The sequence below is a fragment of the Onychostoma macrolepis genome, chromosome 02, assembly GCF_012432095.1.
Source record: "Onychostoma macrolepis isolate SWU-2019 chromosome 02, ASM1243209v1, whole genome shotgun sequence".
In the NCBI taxonomy this organism is placed as follows: domain Eukaryota; kingdom Metazoa; phylum Chordata; class Actinopteri; order Cypriniformes; family Cyprinidae; genus Onychostoma; species Onychostoma macrolepis.
In genome coordinates this window covers 29202254-29223585 of record NC_081156.1, presented here as the reverse complement: position 1 = coordinate 29223585, position 21332 = coordinate 29202254, and the positions used below count along the sequence as shown (strand labels likewise).

Here is a 21332-nt window from a genome sequence, read left to right as displayed (position 1 = left end):
AATTGTGCCTAGAGATTCTAAACATTGTAGGTTTAAGATGTGAAACTTGCAGAAAGACTGAGTTTTCTATTGCAGTGATTAAAAAAGAAACAGCAGATGGAGGAAAAAACAGAGGAAAAGAGTGTGAGAAGAACTCATCCTTTGCAGTTAAATAACTCTGTTTATCAAAACCAAGCACTCACATCATCTCTAGGCCTGTATTTTACTTGCCATCCAGCCTTTGCATCCTAATGAGGACTCTACTGCACATATGCCAGAATCTATTTGGCACCGAAATCCCAAAACAAAGGGCTTAATAGAATTAGCGGTTTAGCTAATGCTATGATAGCTAGAGGTTAATGTCAGCAACGGTGTCTAATGTAATCCTTTTATCTGTTGCCATCTTATCGCCTCACGTTATTAATTTCAGTCCCGAATCAGAGACCCCGGGGAGCAGATTACACACGTATCCCTGATTCCTGATGATTAGAAGAAACTGCTGGGATATGTGTCAGGAAAACATACCAAACAGACCACAGCAAATCTGATCAAGAGCTCTGGAGTAACAGAACAGGATACATGCGCAAAATTAACTGAAAACACTTTTGGGAGATTTTTCTTGGACAGAAATTAAACATTCTTGGACCAAACCTCCCTAACCAAAAGTAGCTCAGAGAAGGCCAGACTAAATTAGACTTAATTAAGCTTAAATAGGCTACTGTCGACTCTGTTTATCTAAAGTGGTTTAGGAAGTATGTTGTTCGTATGGAAAAACCTTTAAGTCGAGCTGAGTTTATTCCACTGAGCGGCAAATGTTGTTAACAACTGTTTCTTATGAGATATCAAGTTGTCTTCCTCAAGGAAGTAATGCTGAGTTGCTTGGCTCTTATGCTCACCATGGCTGGAAAATAATTCAGTAATATTTTGAAATATTATTATTATTTAAAATAATGTTTTTCTCTTTTAATATATTTTCATTTATTCCTGTGATGTTAAAGCTGAATTTTCAGCATCGCTACTCCGGTCTTCAGTGTCACATGGTCCTCCAGAAATCATTCTAATATGCTGACATATGTCACATTACAAAATAAAAATGGATTGTGAACGGGGTTTCACACAACCTTGTCTATTTCACAAAATTTTGAGTCAGTAGCAATATCTCTGTAGATGTGCAATCAAATCATATGAAGTTAGAGTGCCACTGAACTATTTCACAACACTGGGTGACAATTTCAGAGAATATAACTTGTTCTCTTGAGAGCTCAGACTATGGTTAAAAATATCGCCAGAGCTTATTGCTCTCATTACGCTTTGTGTGAACAATCCATAATTATAATCCGCTTTGGGGAAATTAGTAAAACCCACATGAAGTGGAAATTCAGATTTAGAGAATCTCAAATTAGAAATAAAAAAAGACTAACTTAGTCTGGAGGTTTTTCAGACTGCAATGATAATTACACTGAATAAATAAATAAATAATAATATCCTTGCTTTCTAAAAATATCTAAACATCCCTAAAACAACCTAAAGCTGAAGAGCAAAATTGTGTAAGATAATGATACTACTTAATTTTTATCCCCATTTAAACCAGGAAATAAATAGAAGGATATGTATAAAATAAATGTAACACAAAAATAAGTATTCATGATTATGCACTAATTACAAGACTCTAATCAAAATTAATAAATAATGACAGTAAAAACAGTAACATTGTGAACAGTTGTTCTGCTTAATATTTCTTAGGAAGAACAGCATTTATTTGAAATCGAAATATTTTGCAACATTATAAATCTATACTGTCACTTTTTATCACCTTAATGGTGTTTAGATGCTTTTTTGCGTTGAAATTAGCAATATTAACACACATCACAAATGACATTGTCTGAGCCACTCTCTCATAACTTTCTGCATTCAACGGACCCTAAAAGCCAAAACAATTGCGTCATGATGCCTTGTTTCCACATTCCCAGCTGTGATGGATCTGTGTTCAAAAGCAGAAGGCCTGGTCCTGTGAGGTCCTCTGCTTTCGTCTGCTCTAGATTGTTAGCTTTTTAGCCAAGGCTCATCTTATTCAACAAAAGCCCTGTGTTTCAGAGGCTTCTCATGCTATTTATTCAGCTACAGCTGCATAATCCCTTCATCAGACACAATATTTGCTAATTATTGCTGTTTGATTACCATATTCAAATGCTATGGTACTTCACTTCCACAAGAGATGGCATTCACAACCTACTCCTCCCATGTACTTTTTTTTTTTTTTTTAAACAAGTACCATGGTAGGGACAAGGTTTTTTTGGAAATATAACTATAAAGTACTATTCTAATACCATGTAATGCATTCATTTTAGTACCGTAGTATATTTCAAATTACCATAGTCTTGACATCTAATACCATCACTGTGCCTTTATACCACCACAGTATTGCACTATAATGTACTTCAAAGAACAACATGGTATTACCACCAAAAACACATTTACAATGTTTTTTTTTGTTTGTTTTTTTATGGTAATACCATTGTATTTTTAATGACTTTCCACTTTTGTTTGATTTATTCCTTCATTAACATATGCTTAAAGTTCTTGCCAATGTCTTCCCGTCCGCCGTCTGATTTATAAGGCTCTACTTGTTCTTCTGTCCTTAAATGGCACGTCTGATAAGGGATGTGTGTATGTGGTCGGGTCACGACGCAGTCTAGATGTGCTCTCTTTACAGACGATCTTCTCTTTAGTAATTAGAAAGAAATATGGCTGCGCTCCTCCCAGTGTGTGGAGAAAGATGTGTGGCGACTGGCCTAGTTCTGAAGTCACAGGGAGCACATGTCGTCCTTAATAAAAATGAATAAAACGCAGGAACGACTTGAGAGGAAAGAAGGGAAGACCAGCTGTGCTTTTTCTCTTTCATTCTTTCATTTCCTTGTTTTATTTCAGGCTAATATTCCCCTAATACTTGTTCTTTAGCTTTCTTCCTTTTTCATCTCTGAATGACCCCAAGCATGTTACAAGTTAAGCATTTGGTGGTATAACGTTGAGTATCACAGAAAATAATGTCAGTGTCCGTAGCCTAAGCTGTTTTATTCGACATGAAGTGGGTCATTGCCTCATTGTGGCAGGCATGTTTTGATCACATAACCACCAAAAATAAAAACTCTGTCATCATTTACTCACCCTCAAGTTGTTACAAACCTTTATAAGTGTCTGTGTTAAACATAAAAGAATATATTTTGAAGAATTTTGTTAACCAAACAGTTGCCGGTCCCCATTGACTTCTATAGTATGGAAAAAATACTACTGGAGTAAGAAACTAAAAATATTAAAACATTTTTGTTAATTGAAATTAGTTCAAATTAAATAATATGTAAATATTAGATGTAAAATGTTAACTAAAGAATTTGAAATGTTGCATTGACAAAAATATACATTTTAAGGAGAAGCTCACTGGAACTAAATAAAAATAAAAACTGGAACTAAACTTAAATTAAAAAGGAAATAAACAAATTAAACCTAAACAGTAATATAAATAAACAAAAACTAATAATTACAAAAGCACATAACAAATGACAAAATGAAAATAAACGCTAATTCTTAGCTCAATTAATAAAGGTTTTACTGAATAATTAATGTGCTTCATATTTCTGCTTTTAAAGCATCTGGAAAGTTGGCCTGGTTTACTTTCATTGAAACTGTGTTACTAAAACCACGATTATTGCTTTAAAAAACACAGAGCGGCGATTTGAAATTAATTTCTGTGGTAACCGACGTAAAGCTTATCTTGCATTAAAAACGGAACAATTCATTAAAGGAATTAGTGAACATAATGCATGATTAAATTATGAATGAGTTCATAACAGAATAGAATGAAGGACTGATTATTTAACAGAAAGCAAGTGGAGGAATATATAGGCACAAAAACAGCACTACTAGAGATGAACTTTCTGTTATAAAAGGATGAAAGCCTCAAGTCAGCCTCATTCCAAAACAATCACTTCTCGCAAGAGTGAGAGATAAGACGGTATGTTGAACCAAACCCTCAGAAGAAGAGAACAAAGCAAAAGTAGAACGTTCAACTCCCTTTGGCGCACAAACACAAAATAATTTCATTCTAAAATCTTCCCTTGTTTTAGTAAATCGTGGCCAGCCACACTGTACAAATACTATTTAATTAAATCAGAATGAGGGAACAATTTATCGTTAACTTGCATCACTGAAGCATTATTTTCCTGTTTAACACTGTAAAGCTGCTTTTGACATAAAGCACTATATAAATAAAAGCGACTTGACTTAACTTAACATACATGTGCTGCTGTCTTAGAATGGTGGGCAGCCTACTAGGTTTTGGAATTATTCTTTCCCTCTTACATGTTGGGGTTAAAAGATACCTCTTGGTCAGACAAACAGACCGGAACTGGCAAATCAATCATTTCCCCCACCTCAGTTCACACACACACACACACACATACATTGCCCTTTTCAATATGCAGTGCTGGCAGTTTCTCTGTGTTGTCAACCTTGACTTACTTTGAAGAGGTCAGACACAGAGTTAGGTTCCTTTCACTACTCATTTAGATTTCAGGAGAGAAGAGAATTGAGAAGGGGAGAAGAAAAGTGGAGGAAAAGAATGAGAAGTAAACAACAGATGCACCAAAGTGGACAACAACAACAAATATAAATCAAAGATCTATTCTTTATCAGTGATAATGTGATATGTATTTAAGCCTCAGTTTTCCTTGAATGGAAACAAGCAGCATGGTTCAGCATGGTTTGGAAGGCTTACCTCGGGTTTGGAACAAAACAATAGTGAGTTAATAATGACAGATCAGAATAATGTTCATTTTTAGGAAAAGTATTTCATTCTAACAGCAGTTGCAAGGGACCGAATGAGAAGACCTTACCAGAACACAATTTTTGCTCACTCTTATTTAGCAACAAGCTACTTTTTTACTGTAAGGATCTGACACATATCGCTGTTGTTTCAAACACTAAATATGTATTCTCTCACATAAGCATTGAGAATTCTGATTCATTTTAATGAATCACCTTATTCAGATCATTTTCAGATTCATCATTAGATTCAGTTATTCACAAAAAGAAAACATCATCAGTTTGACAACACATGACAAACCATTATGGAAACATTATGAGAAGACATAAAGACTGGAAGTTCTCCTACCTGTGAAACCTTCCTGACCGCTTCGCCGCTGATCACCAGACCCTGCGCAAACGTTCTGGCTGCAATAACCGTGCGTGTGATTTTGGTCTTGAGCTCTCTCGGCGTGTCTCCAAACGGCTTCAGCGTTTCTGACTGCTTGGCTACGCACTCCAGATACTCCTCTCCAATAATGTACTGAGGGTTTAAAGCTTTAAAGAGTCTTTCCAGCAGACGGGCCCAGAATTCATTCAGAGCCTCCTCGAGATTGACGTTGGACCCTCGGTAGTAGCGCCGAAGGTCTGAGTACAGATCCTGAAACACCTTTGCGATTTGGGAGAAGAGAGGTCCAAACCCAGTCTGGAAAGAGGTTTGAAGCGATGCTTCAGAACGGTTCAACAGCTCCAAAAAATAATCTGGGAACACACAGACACACAAGAACATCATTAGAGCAGCTATTCGAGTTTGGAAGGCCGAAGGGTAACACTCCTAATTTGAAAAAAAAAAGCATTATTCTGAATCAAGGCAAGTAGACAGTGCAATATAAAACTTAATATAAAAGAAATATATAATAATATATATCACAGTATATATCGTGTATATATACATATATATGCACCCAAAATATACAGTAAGATTACTCATAACAAATGAATAAGTGACTAATTCTGACTTAAAGGTTTTGGTTTTAATGTATCTCACAATTCTGACTTTTTTCTTGCAGTTTAACTTGCAATTTGTTTTGGTTTTTTCTCAGAATTCCAAGAATAAAGTCTGAATTGTGAGATAAAAAAGTTGCAATTACCTTTTTTATTTGTATTTTTTGGAAAAAAGCTTCCTTACCAAACAACTTAAAATAGTAATTCTTTATAATTCTATATTAATAAATCTGATTTGGATGAGGCACTCTATCTATGAAATAGAAAGGAAATCATAACAAAAATCATACTTTCAAGCTATTTATCCCCAACATAAACTGAAACAAATCTATAAATAAAATTGCATCTTAGACAACAGTCAGTTGTGTAGTTTGTGCACTAACACAATGAAAAGCAATGAGAGAAATATGAATGAGTTTGAGGTTGAGGTTGAGTTCCACACACACAAATGCAAAGATTTCAGAGGGAAAGTCGATCGGTATGAATTGTGTTATGTAATACAGTGATATCATAAGCTCACAATAACCCAGTCACACATCAATCAGTCCCACATTACACACGAGAGAGTGTTCAATTACAGAAAGAAAGTGGATATAAGAGTGTATAAATTCAGCCATGGGTCTGTACATTTATAACACACACACACACACACACACACACACACACCAGAAGCACAACAAATCATAACAGTGAACTCAAACCAGGTCAAAATTAATCTTTCTAAAACCTACACCACTTCTCCAAACCCAGAGACATTGCACCAATGGGATTATGTCTGTACTAATACATTCATGATGAAATACAGAGCAGTGTGTTGTAAATAAGACCTTTTTGTGTCCTACATCTGATTAAGTTCACATTAATCATGCTTTTGAAATGGCCAAACAAATGAATCATAAAACATAATGCACACAGGCTCGATGAAGCATTTCAAAACATCTGTATTAAACAGATCACTGGTCATTTGGTTTTTCCAGCTGCACTTTTTTGATGAAATGATTGTAACTGGACTCTAGTCTAAATCTCATCACATTCACGTCCCCTTGCACTATGAGAACCCCACTTCGATTTTCTCTCTTCACGCTTCGATGGACACTTTTCTCACTTTTATTATTTTAATAAAAGCCTCTCCAAAGTGTGTTATCACTGAAGCAGGTGAATCTGTCTTCACTCCAAATGCAGGTTTTTAGGGTCTGTAAATGCCTGATTCGGAACATGCCAGCCCGCAGAGCACAAATCTTACAATCATTGCATATTTGTTCTTTTTGCACTATAAAAGGCATAACCAATAGTTTTGATCTCAAACTAATTTTTGAAAAAAAAAAAAGTATAAGATTAATTATACTGTAAACACAGCAAAAGTTCAATGTTTCAGTGTTCCTCCCACATTAATATGTGTTCAGTTAAATGAAAATGAAAATGTACAAGCATACGACTCATATCAGTATTGATTATTTTAATGGCTTATTATTTTAATGGGTGCCAAAAATCTAAAATGTTTGAGAACCGCTGCATTAAATTGATCAAAAGTGACATTAAAGACATTTATAATGTTTTTTATAAAAAGATATGCATTTACAATAAATGCCGTTCTTTTTAATTGTATATTCTGGGATCTTGGAATAAAGTATCATGATTTCAACAAAACAAAAAGCAACACAAACTGCTTTCAACATTGTAATACATTACAGGAATACATTACATTTGAAAACAGTATAAACATTATATATAGAGAGAGATAGAGTTTTACATTTACAAACAGGTCAGAGTTTTACATTTTACACAAGATATTTAGAAGATTGCTGGTTTCTTCATTAGAGTCCTCCAAAAAAGAAAGAAATTCAGGTTTGGAACAACATGAATGTGCATAAATGATGATAGAATTTCTATTTTAGCTTAAACTAAACCTTTAAGTATTTTTTGGGGTCAGTATATGAGGTGAGGAAACATCCAGACTTTGAATAAAGTGAAACTGATATCAAAAAGAAAAAAGAAAGGCCATGAAAGGTAGATACCCAGTTCTTTATATTCCTGTCACACGCCTCTGACCCTCCACCCCCTCACTGCACCCTTCTTTGCACTCTCTCTCTCGTTCCCCCTCTCCTCCATCTATCTCTCTGACAGGCACGCGGGCGTAATGATATCAGCGGCATCGTAACAGAACACGCCGGCCTGTTAATTTGCGGCTGAGTCCATGATGGAGAAACAAGCAGCTGGGGACCACAGAGTGATGGAATGAGAGGAGAGAGAGAGAGAGGAAGGGATGAAAGAAGAGAGAGATTTGAATGTGATTACTTGTAATTGTATTTGTGCATTCTGACAAAGTGCTGAATGACTGAATTAAAGAAGCACCAGCGCTCCCTCATTTTATTCAATATTTTAAACGAATGCACGCACACACAGACCTTTGAAGCTGTATTAGTGTGAGGACCTATCAAAGACGTCATATTTTCCTAAACAACTTTTATGATATTTTGCTAGCCGATGACAGTTAAAAGGCCAGTTCACACCAGGAACAATAACTATAATCACAACTATATTGGCTTCCAAACCAATGGACGATAACATTCTGCTTATTATAAGTGGGTGCTCCAGTTTTGTCGCCTGCTGCTTTAAATGCTCAAGCTCTTTAAAGTTGGGTGGATTCTGCTTGACTGTCAATGATTTTATTGTTCAGCTTTTAGAAAAATTGTTCTGAAATTGATTCCATTCATATTGTTTCTCTGTGTTGTTATTGTTATAGTTGTGGTGTGGTTCTCATAGAGAATTAGAATGATTATTAAAGCTTTATAGTTAAGGTCTTTGTTAAATTTGGATCAGGTTTGATTTTCTGCGTTTTTACATCCATAGCAAGCATTTTGATAGGAAAGGATGACAAATGTGAAAAAAGACATAAAAAAAAACAAAAAACATAACATTTAGGACTTAAGTATGATCGTTGGTGTAAATGGGCCTTCAACAAATAGGTCAAACAAAAATGAAAATTCTGTTATTATTAACTCAGCCTCATGTTGTTCCAAACTTGTATGAGTTTCTTTGTTCTTTGTAAACACACACACACACACACACACAAAAAGATATTTGAAAGACATATGAATACAAAGAGCTGGTAACTAAACAGTTTCAGTTCCCACTGACTTCCACTGTATTGACAAAAATGCAGTGGAAGTCAAAGGGAACCAAAATAGTTTGGTTTGGTCTCTTGTAGACATTACACTCATAAACATTATTAGTTTAAAGTGCATGGCCAATTTAGCTTTTTAAACAGAGAGAACAACTTCAAATGTCAGTTTGAATTTGTGAAGACATTCTCATGAAATCTGACCTTCACAAGTATAACAAATCCAGACACACATTTGTTTTTATCTTCATAGGGACTTTCCATTGTCTTCTGTTATGTTTATACTGAGAATGATATTGTGTAACGCTTATCACCACATTTAATCACCATATATATACACATACATATATATATATATATATATATACAGTGAGGAAAATAAGTATTTGAACACCCTGCTATTTTGCAAGTTCTCCCACTTAGAAATCATGGAGTGGTCTGAAATTGTCATCGTAGGTGCATGTCCACTGTGAGAGACATAATCTAAAAAAAAATCCAGAAATCACAATGTATGATTTTTAACTATTTATTTGTATGATACAGCTGCAAATAAGTATTTGAACACCTGAGAAAATCAATGTTAATATTTGGTACAGTAGCCTTTGTTTGCAATTACAGAGGTCAAACGTTTCCTGTAGTTTTTCACCAGGTTTGCACACACTGCAGGAGGGATTTTGTCCCACTCCTCCACACAGATCTTCTCTAGATCAGTCAGGTTTCTGGCCTGTCGCTGAGAAACACGGAGTTTGAGCTCCTCCAAAGATTCTCTATTGGGTTTAGGTCTGGAGACTGGCTAGGCCACGCCAGAACCTTGATATGCTTCTTACAGAGCCACTCCTTGGTTATCCTGGCTGTGTGCTTGGTCATTGTCATGTTGGAAGACCCAGCCTCGACCCATCTTCAATGCTCTAACTGAGGGAAGGAGGTTGTTCCCCAAAATCTCGCAATACATGGCCCCGGTCATCCTCTCCTTAATACAGTGCAGTCGCCCTGTCCCATGTGCAGAAAAACACCCCAAAGCATGATGCTACCACCCCATGCTTCACAGTAGGGATGGTGTTCTTGGGATGGTACTCATCATTCTTCTTCCTCCAAACACGTTTAGTGGAATTATGACCAAAAGTTATATTTTGGTCTCATCTGACCACATGACTTTCTCCCATGACTCCTCTGGATCATCCAAATGGTCATTGGCAAACTTAAGTCGGGCCTGGACATGTGCTGGTTTAAGCAGGGGAACCTTCCGTGCCATGCATGATTTCAAACCATGACGTCTTAGTGTATTACCAACAGTAACCTTGGAAACAGTGGTCCCAGCTCTTTTCAGGTCATTGACCAGCTCCTCCCGTGTAGTTCTGGGCTGATTTCTCACCTTTCTTAGGATCATTGAGACCCCACGAGGTGAGATCTTGCATGGAGCCCCAGTCCGAGGGAGATTGACAGTCATGTTTAGCTTCTTCCATTTTCTAATGATTGCTCCAACAGTGGACCTTTTTTCACCAAGCTGCTTGGCAATTTCCCCGTAGCCCTTTCCAGCCTTGTGGAGGTGTACAATTTTGTCTCTAGTGTCTTTGGACAGCTCTTTGGTCTTGGCCATGTTAGTAGTTGGATTCTTACTGATTGTATGGGGTGGACAGGTGTCTTCATGCAGCTAACGACCTCAAACAGGTGCATCTAATTTAGGATAATAAATGGAGTGGAGGTGGACATTTTAAAGGCAGACTAACAGGTCTTTGAGGGTCAGAATTCTAGCTGATAGACAGGTGTTCAAATACTTATTTGCAGCTGTATCATACAAATAAATAGTTAAAAAACATACATTGTGATTTCTGGATTTTTTTTTTTAGATTATGTCTCTCACAGTGGACATGCACCTACGATGACAATTTCAGCCCCCTCCATGATTTCTAAGTGGGAGAACTTGCAAAATAGCAGGGTGTTCAAATACTTATTTTTCTCACTGTATATATATATATATATATATTGTACTATTGCTGCAAACAAATTTGGTCCAAAAAAACCAGAAGAAAAAAACAACAACTAAGCTGTCACATGTTCAGGGGCCTGTACCATGAAGCCGGTTTAGCTGGCTAGCCAGGTAAGTTTCAGTTTAGTTTGCACCAATCCTGTGTTTTAGGTACCATGAAAGTGGCTTGGCTTTTAGCTGCGTTCATTGCCATAGTAACTTACACTCCACAGCTCCATGTTCTGAGTTAGAGATCTGAAAATTAAATTGGACCAATCAGATGTGGCACATGTTTGACACAAAAAAAGTCACTCCTCCAGTTTCTCTTGCTCCAAATTAAAGGTCAATAGTACTAAAACAAAATTGTCTGGCCAAAACCAAAAACTTTGTTATTTTATATGATTTATATAGGCCTAATTATATGATTTATATTATTATTAATCCATTACACACAATAAATTTTAGTTTAACAGTTATTATAAATCATTTATTTTAAATGAACGTTAATATATACAGATCGTATATAATATAAATAAGTTGTAGAATCAATAGATAACCCTTTAAAAATGACTGTGACCTTACATATTCGAGTCTCTATCGCTGTATATTTCCAACTCTATAAACTAACAACAAGTTTCACTTGTGACTGCACTGATAAAGCAACATAATTTCTATTATTTGTCCTCTTTCATGAACAAGTACTTTTATTCATTGTAAATGCATTTAAATTCATCATATTCTTCAATCTCTTAACCTTTAGCAAAACCTTTAACCTTTAACCAAGGCTCGTGATTGGCTGTTCACCAGTGATGTCACACATTCATGTGCACGTGCTCCACAAACTCAGGATCAAAGCCTGAGTTGACAAAGAAAGTTGATGATCAGCATCATGGTACCAACAAAGCCGGATTGAAGTGGTTTGGTTAGGCCCCAGGTTAGCATATATAAGATAAGATAGTCAGTGAATATGGACAAATGCAAAGTTAAGGTGCACACAAAGTTAAATACAATTACATTACATTATTCTACAATAACCCCAAGGCATTATTAGGCTCTGTTTTTGTTTTTTTGTTTTGTTTTGTTTTGTTCTGTTCGAACAGGGCTCTTTTCTGTAAAGCTTAATTGACAGACTTTAACAACGTAATTTCAATGCACTTAACAAATGAGGTTAACTGATTATTGTTTGGATGATTAAGGACACACACAGCATCTTGACCACCATTGGCATCTCAATATAAATATTACACATATGAATAGAAATACAGCGTTTAAGCAAACCAAATTATAGTTGAAGGAAAGCATATAAAATAGAATAGAACCAAATCACAGACCTAGAATGATGCAAACAGGACATTAATAGAATAGAATAGAATAGAATAGAATAGAATAGAATAGAATAGAATAGAATAGAATAGAATAGAAATATGAATTTAAATAAACTGCCTTTTTTAGACATTTGGCCCTCATGCAACAAAACAAGCATGCACAAACACACTTTTAGCTCTTGTCCTATGACAGGCTGAGGAGTTGGTCACCTAAGCTGAAGAGGTCTGATAAGGACTTGAACCCATGTGCGGCGATCAGAGATGCAGCCTCCACCTGTCTACACCTCACATGAGAGATCATGCATTTGGAAAGTACATGAGCTTTATGGTCACAGAGGAGCTCTTTAAACCATGCGTGCTCTACTTCTGAGGAGCTCATAAACTCTGCAGCTCTGTCTGAAGACTCTTAAATCAGACAGTGCACCAGCTGTGGCCTGAATCTCCTCCTGATACCATGCATGTCAACTGCACGACTCGAGTCTCCACAGGTGCACACACAGGTGGCTCTACATGTCAATATGGCCTATGATACAATACACTAAAAAGTTCACTATGACTCTCAAAAGTTTTGGTCAGTAAGATTTTTTTATTTATTTATTTACAATTTTATTCAGCAAGGATGCATTAAATTGATCTAAGGTGACATTAAGGACTTAAGAAGAAAATAATCAATACATTTTTAAAGAAGTAATTTAATCTTATATTTAAATTAAGAAAATAATTAAAAAAAAAATATTAGTTTCCACAAAAATATTAAGCAAATGTTTTGAACATTGATAAAGAAATTAAAACAATTTAAAAATTGTTTGTTTTTTTGAGCAGAAATTGTTTTGATCAGTATATTAGAATAATTTCTGAATTTATTTTTAATTGTAAAAATACTATATTACTGTATTTTTAATCAAATAAAAAATTTGAATGGTAGAGTATTTATATAGAGACAGATATTCATTAATGCAAAAAGGATATAGAGGGTTGGTGTACATAAAAAAAAGACTTTTATGTCTTCAGTCAACAGAAAGACTATTCATGTTGGCACACACACACACACAAAAAAAAACATAAACAGCACTCTAAAAAATGACAGAGTAGAAGCAAGAGTGAAAACAGAATCATAACATAAAAATTGCGGTCACTGTTCCTCATAAAACTGCTAGCGTGTGTGAGGGAGAGAGAGACAGAGATAAATGTCTCTGGGATCATAGGTCTGTGTCAGCGCAGGTCTTCCTCAACGTGATTTGCATGTCAACATGAAACGACCAATAAGGACACGCGACAGAGCAGCTGTCCTTGTCACAGATGACATCATCGGAGGTGACCTCCAACAGGAAATTGTTTTCCTGGATGACTTGATGTAAGTGAAAATATTATTTCAATATATCAACACTTGAATTGCTCAGCTGCTATTCGATCTCAAAATCAGGACTATAATTAATGCATTCAGCTAAAAAAATATTGCCAATTAATCTGCAGTAATTCAGACAAAAGCACTTGTGAACTTCATAAATTGAACAATATGATCTGATAAAACAGATTTATTATCTTCTATGCTGCGGTTTGATTAGATCTGTTGTCTTTAACACAGACACCTAAATCTTCTGGTCTGCAACTTGAATTTGATCATCTCTTAAAAGTATTTTTCTATCAATTCTGTTTAGCTTTATATTTAAATGTGGCCAGATGTTTTCTGTTTGTGTGTGTGTGTGTGTGTGTGATTCGTTCAGAAATGATCCCCTACAGCGAAAGGCCGCTCCTTATGAATTCCTAAACACTGAGAATCTCCTCACCCTTACAGAAAATCCAGTTCCCAACACACACACGCACACACACACACACACACATGCAGACATGCAGACACAGACACAGACACACATCGACAGCCATACTTAACCTTCTAAAACAGACACATAACAGCTCATTATGCTCTAGTATAGTTTTAGCTGATTCTAGGAGGACAAAAGTTTCCTAGAGACAAACTTTTCAACACATAGAACATTAATCCAAATCAAAGACTCACATGACAGAAACAACTACACTGACCCTTGCTACCTGGTCTCATGGCATAAACGTACCAAAATAAACTTTTTAGCGAGACGCGAAATATGTACCAATAAGTACATATCACTGCAGTTTCCAAAAGAAATGAACACTAGAGTCAGTAAAACTCTGACGCCTTTTATTCCTTTTCGCACAAATTTACAGAGTTACGATTAATAAAGCGTAATTTTCACACAATTACTTCAAAACAATATTAATATGCTGGGAGATTTGAAAACTGATGCTTTTGAATGTTAGCATCACACATATCCAGCTTCATATCTATGGGTTTTCATAGGCGGTAGGTTATTTCGGTAGCTCACGGAGTACGGAGACATACTTGGGAGGTGAGGAGCATCGGTTCAAATCCCGTGTAACTATGGTTCAACAAAACACTTCAAATCTGCATAAAAGGAAGTTCAAATCGCATGGTTGCATCAACAAATGCATTTTTATATCAGTTTTGCATTTGTCAACACTATCGGGTAGGTTTAGGGTTGGGTTTGGTGTAGGGCATATTTCCAACACGATAGAGCATTAATTTTTAGCGACGGTCCCCGGATATTTGATTCCTGAACCGCCGCAATACATACCTGAAGCAACGTACAGTAATAAAAACACAGCAATACGTACCTACTGTATATCAACGTAATAAAAACGTGCCAGGGTTTACGTATTGAACCGGTGTTTTAGCACCACTCAGTGGACATTTCTTTTTGAAACTGCGGAGAAACGTGTAGTAAGGTACGCAAAAACGGTCTCGCTAAAAAGTGCCCCCAGGTACGTTTATGCCATGAGACCAGGTTGACAAGATTACATGATTGAACATACGAGGATGACTGAACAGACAGACAGACAGACAGAACGATGGATGGATGGATGGATAGACAGATAGAACAATACATATAACAACAGAAACAGAACGATGGATTGGTGGATAAACAGATAGAACAACAGATAGAACAACATAAAAATAGAAGAATGGATGGGTGGATAGACAAATAGAAGAATAGATAGAACAATAGAGAGACAGAGCAATGGATGGATGGATAGACAGAAGGATAGATAGAACAGCAGAGAGACAGAACAATGGATGGATGGATGGGTGGATTGATGGATTGATTGATGGATAGACAGAAGGATAGATAGAACAACAGAGAGACAGAACAATGGATGGATGGATAGACAGAAGGATAGATAGAACAACAGAGAGACAGAACAATGGATGGATGGATAGACAGAAGGACAGATAGAACAACAGAGAGACAGAACAATGGATGGATAGACAGAAGGATAGATAGAACAACAGAGAGACAGAACAATGGATGGATAGATGGATAGATATAAAAGGATAGATCAAACAATAGAGAGAGAACAATTGATGGATGGATGGATAGACAGATTATACTCAGGAATTACAATGTCATCTACACGACTCTTCGCTGCCAATTTCCTCTTCTAAATTATTTTATTATGAAGCTATTAAACGGACACCAGAAAAATGTGAGAGAAAGAATGAAAGAGAACCTGAAATCAATGTAGAAATGACAGCAGCATCTGAGATTTATGATTTAAAAGTCTTAGCCCCAATTTGCTGTAAATTGATCTCTTTTCCAGACAGTAAGGGACGAGAACTGGAAACAAATGTCCATGTCTATGACAGCTCATATGGTTCAGAGAGCCTGTTTTATTATGTTTGCACAAAATCTTGTCACGTATTGCATTGCTAATGCCTTTAGTCTTTCAAATCTTACATAAATAGCTGCACACACACACAACCACAGACACACAAATACAGAAACATACACACCCTGGGTATAATCCACCATAGCTGCTTACTGTGCCAAGCATAATTCATGCTGGGAAACACACACTGACCAGATCTCCTCCCTGTGCCACAGCACTTGGGAAATAATCACAGTTCAAGCATTCTCGCCACAAGCACACCACATTATGTGTGTGTGAGAGAGTGTGTTTGTACACACACACTCAGGACTCCTGGAGGTGAGCTGGCACAGACATGCTTTAAAACCCTAAATTGGCACTTATGAACTCCAGAACGACAGAGACACTGACTTTTTTCAACTTTAAGTAGCAAAGTCACCATCTGTACAAAAACCCAGTAATAGAGAGAAATTTCATCAGTTTGTAACCTTCAAATTCAACAATGATTCTAGACTTTATAAATGCTTTGAAAATTGCTACATATTCTGCCTGTCCTCCAGTTTACTCTTCGTAGTATTATAAAATGTTTTGCTTGCTCAGGAATAAAATAATTAAAGAGCTATATTTGGCCAAGCTCATGATTAGGGGTGCAAAGACCCTTCTTTTAATCTTTGATTTTGATTATACCGCTCAATATCAAGAACTGTCCTGATCGTACTTCAAACAAACACACAAACAATATTAATAATAATTATTAATAAAGTCAATGATAATATCAACAATAATAATAATAATATATTATTATTATTATAAAACACAAATATTTATTGATTTATGTACACCACAATACTGTAGTATTATTGCAATGCCTTTGATTGTATTATCATTCTTTTTTATTAATATTATTCTAATTTTTATTATTAAAGAAAACACACATATTTATTGATTTATGTACACCACAATACTGTAGTATTATTGCAATGCCTTTGATTGTATTATCATTCTTTTTTATTAATAATTTTATTATTATTTTTTAAAATTTCATTTTATCATGTCAAAAAAAAATTTTTTAAAGCCTCACCCATCAAAAACAGCAAAACATGCACATTTATTGCATTTGTGTAAAGCATGATTTGAAGTCACTGAGAAGTTGTTTGTTCCTAACAGACAGAACTAATCAAAACAAATCACACCCACACACACCAATCTACACAAAAAGCTAAAACACTGATTAAAACGCCTACACAGAGTGAGAGAGAAAGATAAGATTATAAAGCCAGAGAAAGACAGAGAGAGAAAATTATCTACATAATATATATATATATATATATATATATATATATATATACACACACACATTATACACATTATTGTAAGACAAGTGAAAGTGTGACTCTGTCAAAACATTTACTTGTAGGGCTCGATCTCTGCCTCTCCAAACACAATCACTCAGGTAATAGATGTGAATAACATTCACACTCACAGGCTTGAGTGTGAGTGAGAAATTCACACTGCTACTACACACACACACACACACACACACACACACACATACAGCGAGACCATCTGTCTAATGTCGTGAGGAGGTTTTATCAGTGGCGCTCTGAGATATCAAGCACAGGTCTGTATGGACAAACAAACCATCAGTTTCTCAACAAGCTTTAGTCCAGTGGACTCATTCTTCTCACCCTCGTGAGCTGCATGATGGAAAGAGTCCGTGTTGTGTCATGTGATGTGTAACTCACCGTCAAAACTCTTGAACTGGCCGTTGAGAGAGACCTGTAAGGTGCGTCCAGACTCCTTCACCTGAGTCTCAAACTCTCGTCGGCTCAGGTTCAGAAGGTTCTCCTCCATCCCAGACGTGCAGCAGGTGTAATCCTGAGAACAAACCCGTAGGTGCTCACCTGAGACAGAGAGAGACAATTAACAGTGTTAACATGGCTGTCAGTAGAAATGTATTTAGCTATCCATGATCTCCATCCAGCCATTCATTCATCCATCTTTATAGCCCAAAATATGTTCCAAAGTTTGGGGTTGGTGCCTCTTATGCTCACCAAAGCTGCATTTATTTGATCAATATACAGTAAAAACAGCAATATCGTGAAATATTATTACAATTTAAAATAACGGTTTTCTATTTTAATATATTGTAAAATATACAAAAAATACAACTGAATTTTCCGCATCATTACTCCAGTCTTCAGTGTCAGGCGATCCCTCAGAAAGCATTCTAATATGCTGATTTGATGCTCAGAATACATTTCTTATTATCAATAGCTAGCCTATGTTTCCATAATTTTAATGCGCATTTTGAAGTATCGCATGAGAAACGAGTGTTGGAAACACTTTGAACAATTTTGAATAAAAGTCCCTTAATTCGCAAAAAAGTTTTTACGCTCGCTTGAGATGGTTTTTGACTTGTGCGAAAAAGGGTTAATGTGAATAATGGGAGATGGAAATGCATTTTGCGAATAAATTCCTCCAAGCGCATCAAAAAAGTAATGTGACTTTGCGCTATGGGATGACAAAACCTGACTAACAAGCGGACTGATCTCATTTCACAGTATCTGAAATGTTGTTATGGTCATTCTGAAATGCCTGAGCAAAGTCTGTCATCAAAGTATTTCTGTATAATTGCCTCCAAGAAATGTCTTACACGATTGCGTTCCCAAACAGCAGCATCCACCTCCGAAAACAATGACAGCATTTATTGTGTTCCGTTTGCTCGCTCTGAGGCGCAAGTAGTTTATCATGTATGAAAATGATTATATTCAGTAGCTTCTCCTACTTTTATTAGTGATTTATAGTGTCAGTTTATCAGGAAGTGACGATTTTGTTCTCTTTGACTCGTTGGATAAAAATGGCTTTATGCAATATTTTGCGCATAAGTTAAATTCGCAACTTTGGATGGAAACCCAGCTAATGTTGAAAAAAGTTGTGCTGCTTAACATTTTTGTGGAAACTGAACACTAAAAAAAAAAAAATCTGTAAAAAAAAAAAGAAAAGCATAATGTACTGTATTAATTAGATTTTTTTTTTTTTTTATAAATATATTTATTTACAGTTGTTTTACCTGTATTTTGAATTGTACACTGCATTGTGTTGCATTTTAGGGTTAATGTCCATAATGTCCCAGTATAGACCTGCCAATACTTTCATTTTTCTTTTTGCAAAGTTCTTTCTTACAGTGTGATATTTTTTACATTGTTGTTTCTTTTTTCCCGGATTTATTGATGAATAGAATGTTGAAAATAAAAACATTTATTTTAGCTACATTTTTCTTTAGTGTCACTGTTGATCGATTTAAGGCATCCTTGCTGAATAAAACTATACATACACACACACACACACATATATATATATATATATATATATATATATATATATATATATATATATATGAGCAAGTATATTTCCTAGTAAATATTATCAGTCTGTATATTACAAATAATACATCTTATAAGAAATAAAAATGTGTATCGAGATATAAATCAACCCCCAGAGTTGAAGCTTTGAATGTGTTGGCTCTGTGACTGACAGCTGAATCACAGCACAGTTACATAAGAGAGTACAAACGATTTTTATGACAAGGGGGTTGAAGGGGGAGGGGGAGGGGGGAAGAGTAATTGAAAATTTCCACTCAATCGACTGCTGTTCAGCCTTGTGTTTGGTCAAATATCCTACTATAGAAGTGATGACATGGTCAATCGATATTAAAAGTCTGTAAAACAATGTCCATTCCAGCTCATTGCAGCTCAGTAGCGTACAAAGAAATTAGTGCTAAATAAAAAAAAAAACAGTAATTTATTATTATTATTAATAATAATAATAATCCTTGTATCAATTTTTAAAAATTGATTCTATTTCCAATTTTATTTTGTATTATTATTTATAGCAATAACAATATTATAAAACAATAAGTATTATTATTTTGCTCTTTTTAATGATAAAATAATCAATAATAAATTATTGAAAAATATATTATTATTATTATTATTATTGCCTCTCGTTAAATGAATAGTTCACAAGCAATATTATAGATAAATGACTCATATTTAAGCAATAAACAATGGTTTGAAGTTAAAAATATTTTTGACGGATTTGTTGCAGCTTTTCACTTCACAAGACATTAATTGATGGACTGGAGCACTTGTGGATTATTGTGATGTTTTTATAAGCTGTTTGGACTCTCATTCTGACGGCACCCATTCACTGCAGAGGATCCATTCGATCCATTCTGATGAAGAAAAAAAACTCTTTCTTTTGAATGGCCTGAGGGTGAGTACATTTTCACCTTTCTGTTCTTTTAAACATTTTAGCAATTAGCAAACCACATCATTCTTATATAATGGTATCTTGGTCCATAGAGATGTGTGTATTTACGTGTTAGTGTATGTATCTTGTGTGGTTTGTCAGGATGGTTGTCAGTGTACAAAAATGCGAGTGTCTACCTGTGACTTGTGTGTGTGCGGTGTGTGCATACGTGTGTTTGTCAGCGGGTGAGAGTACACACTGTCAGAGACAGGATTCTTTTTCTAAAGAGCTGGGCTGTCAGCCATTTCTATCCTGAGCCTTTTCTCCAATCCAAGGACAGAGGAAGAGAGAAAGAAAGACTCCAGCAGCACAGTTCATTTTCCACTATCACATATAAATGCACACTGCAAACAGATGGAATTTAATGCAGGTCTTATCAGTGCTTAATGTTAATGTTCAAGAAGGTTTACAGGCACTTGAACACTTGATGAAACCCACACAACCAATGTGTTTGGCCTCTAACATCCAGTGCAACACAAAGAAAACAGAAGACATGGAACTGACAAAATGTGTTGCTGTGAATATGGCTGGCTGGGGGGAAAAAATAGATTAATATAGAAGGGAAGGGATTCATTGTGATTTATTTTGTAAGGCTGTGGACTGACTCACTGTAGCTTCAGCAGTCAGAAAGAGCGTTCAGATTCTTATTTATTTCACACAGTTGCATTGCATAAAATAAAATAAAATAAAATTAAAATGAGATTAAAAATAGCATTCGGTCAAGAGAAAATGCTAATTCACACAGTAATAAAATAAAATAAAATCAGGTTCAAAATGACATTATGTCAAGAAAAATGTTTCAGATTCTCATTTATTTCACAAAACAGCAAAATAAATAATAAAATAAAGTAAAGTAAAAATTAGATTAAAAATAGCATTCTGTCAAGAGAAAATGCTAATTCACAAAGTAACAAAATGAAATAAATAAATAAATAAAATTCAGGTTCAAAATGACATTATGTCAAGAAAAATGTTTCAAATTCTCATTTATTTCACAAAATGGCAAAATAAATAATAAAATAAAATAAAATAAAATAAAAATAGTTAAACATGATGGTTCAGATTGTTGCCATTTATTTCACAGTATGGACAAAGTTGGAAATAAAATAATGCTGGGAAAAAA

General features: G+C 35.3%; 1 protein-coding gene across 1 annotated transcript in view; it reads right to left on the bottom strand.

Moving 5' to 3' along the window:
• Window positions 1-21332, bottom strand: part of gpc1b (glypican 1b) — a 71671-nt gene that overhangs the window by 10714 nt on the left and 39625 nt on the right. The window contains exons 2-3 of the mRNA XM_058753450.1: window positions 17641-17799; window positions 5147-5538 (exon numbers count right to left, since the gene is read on the bottom strand). Coding sequence (XP_058609433.1) covers window positions 5147-5538; window positions 17641-17799 — 551 coding nt within the window. The remainder of the gene's footprint in view (window positions 1-5146; window positions 5539-17640; window positions 17800-21332) is intronic.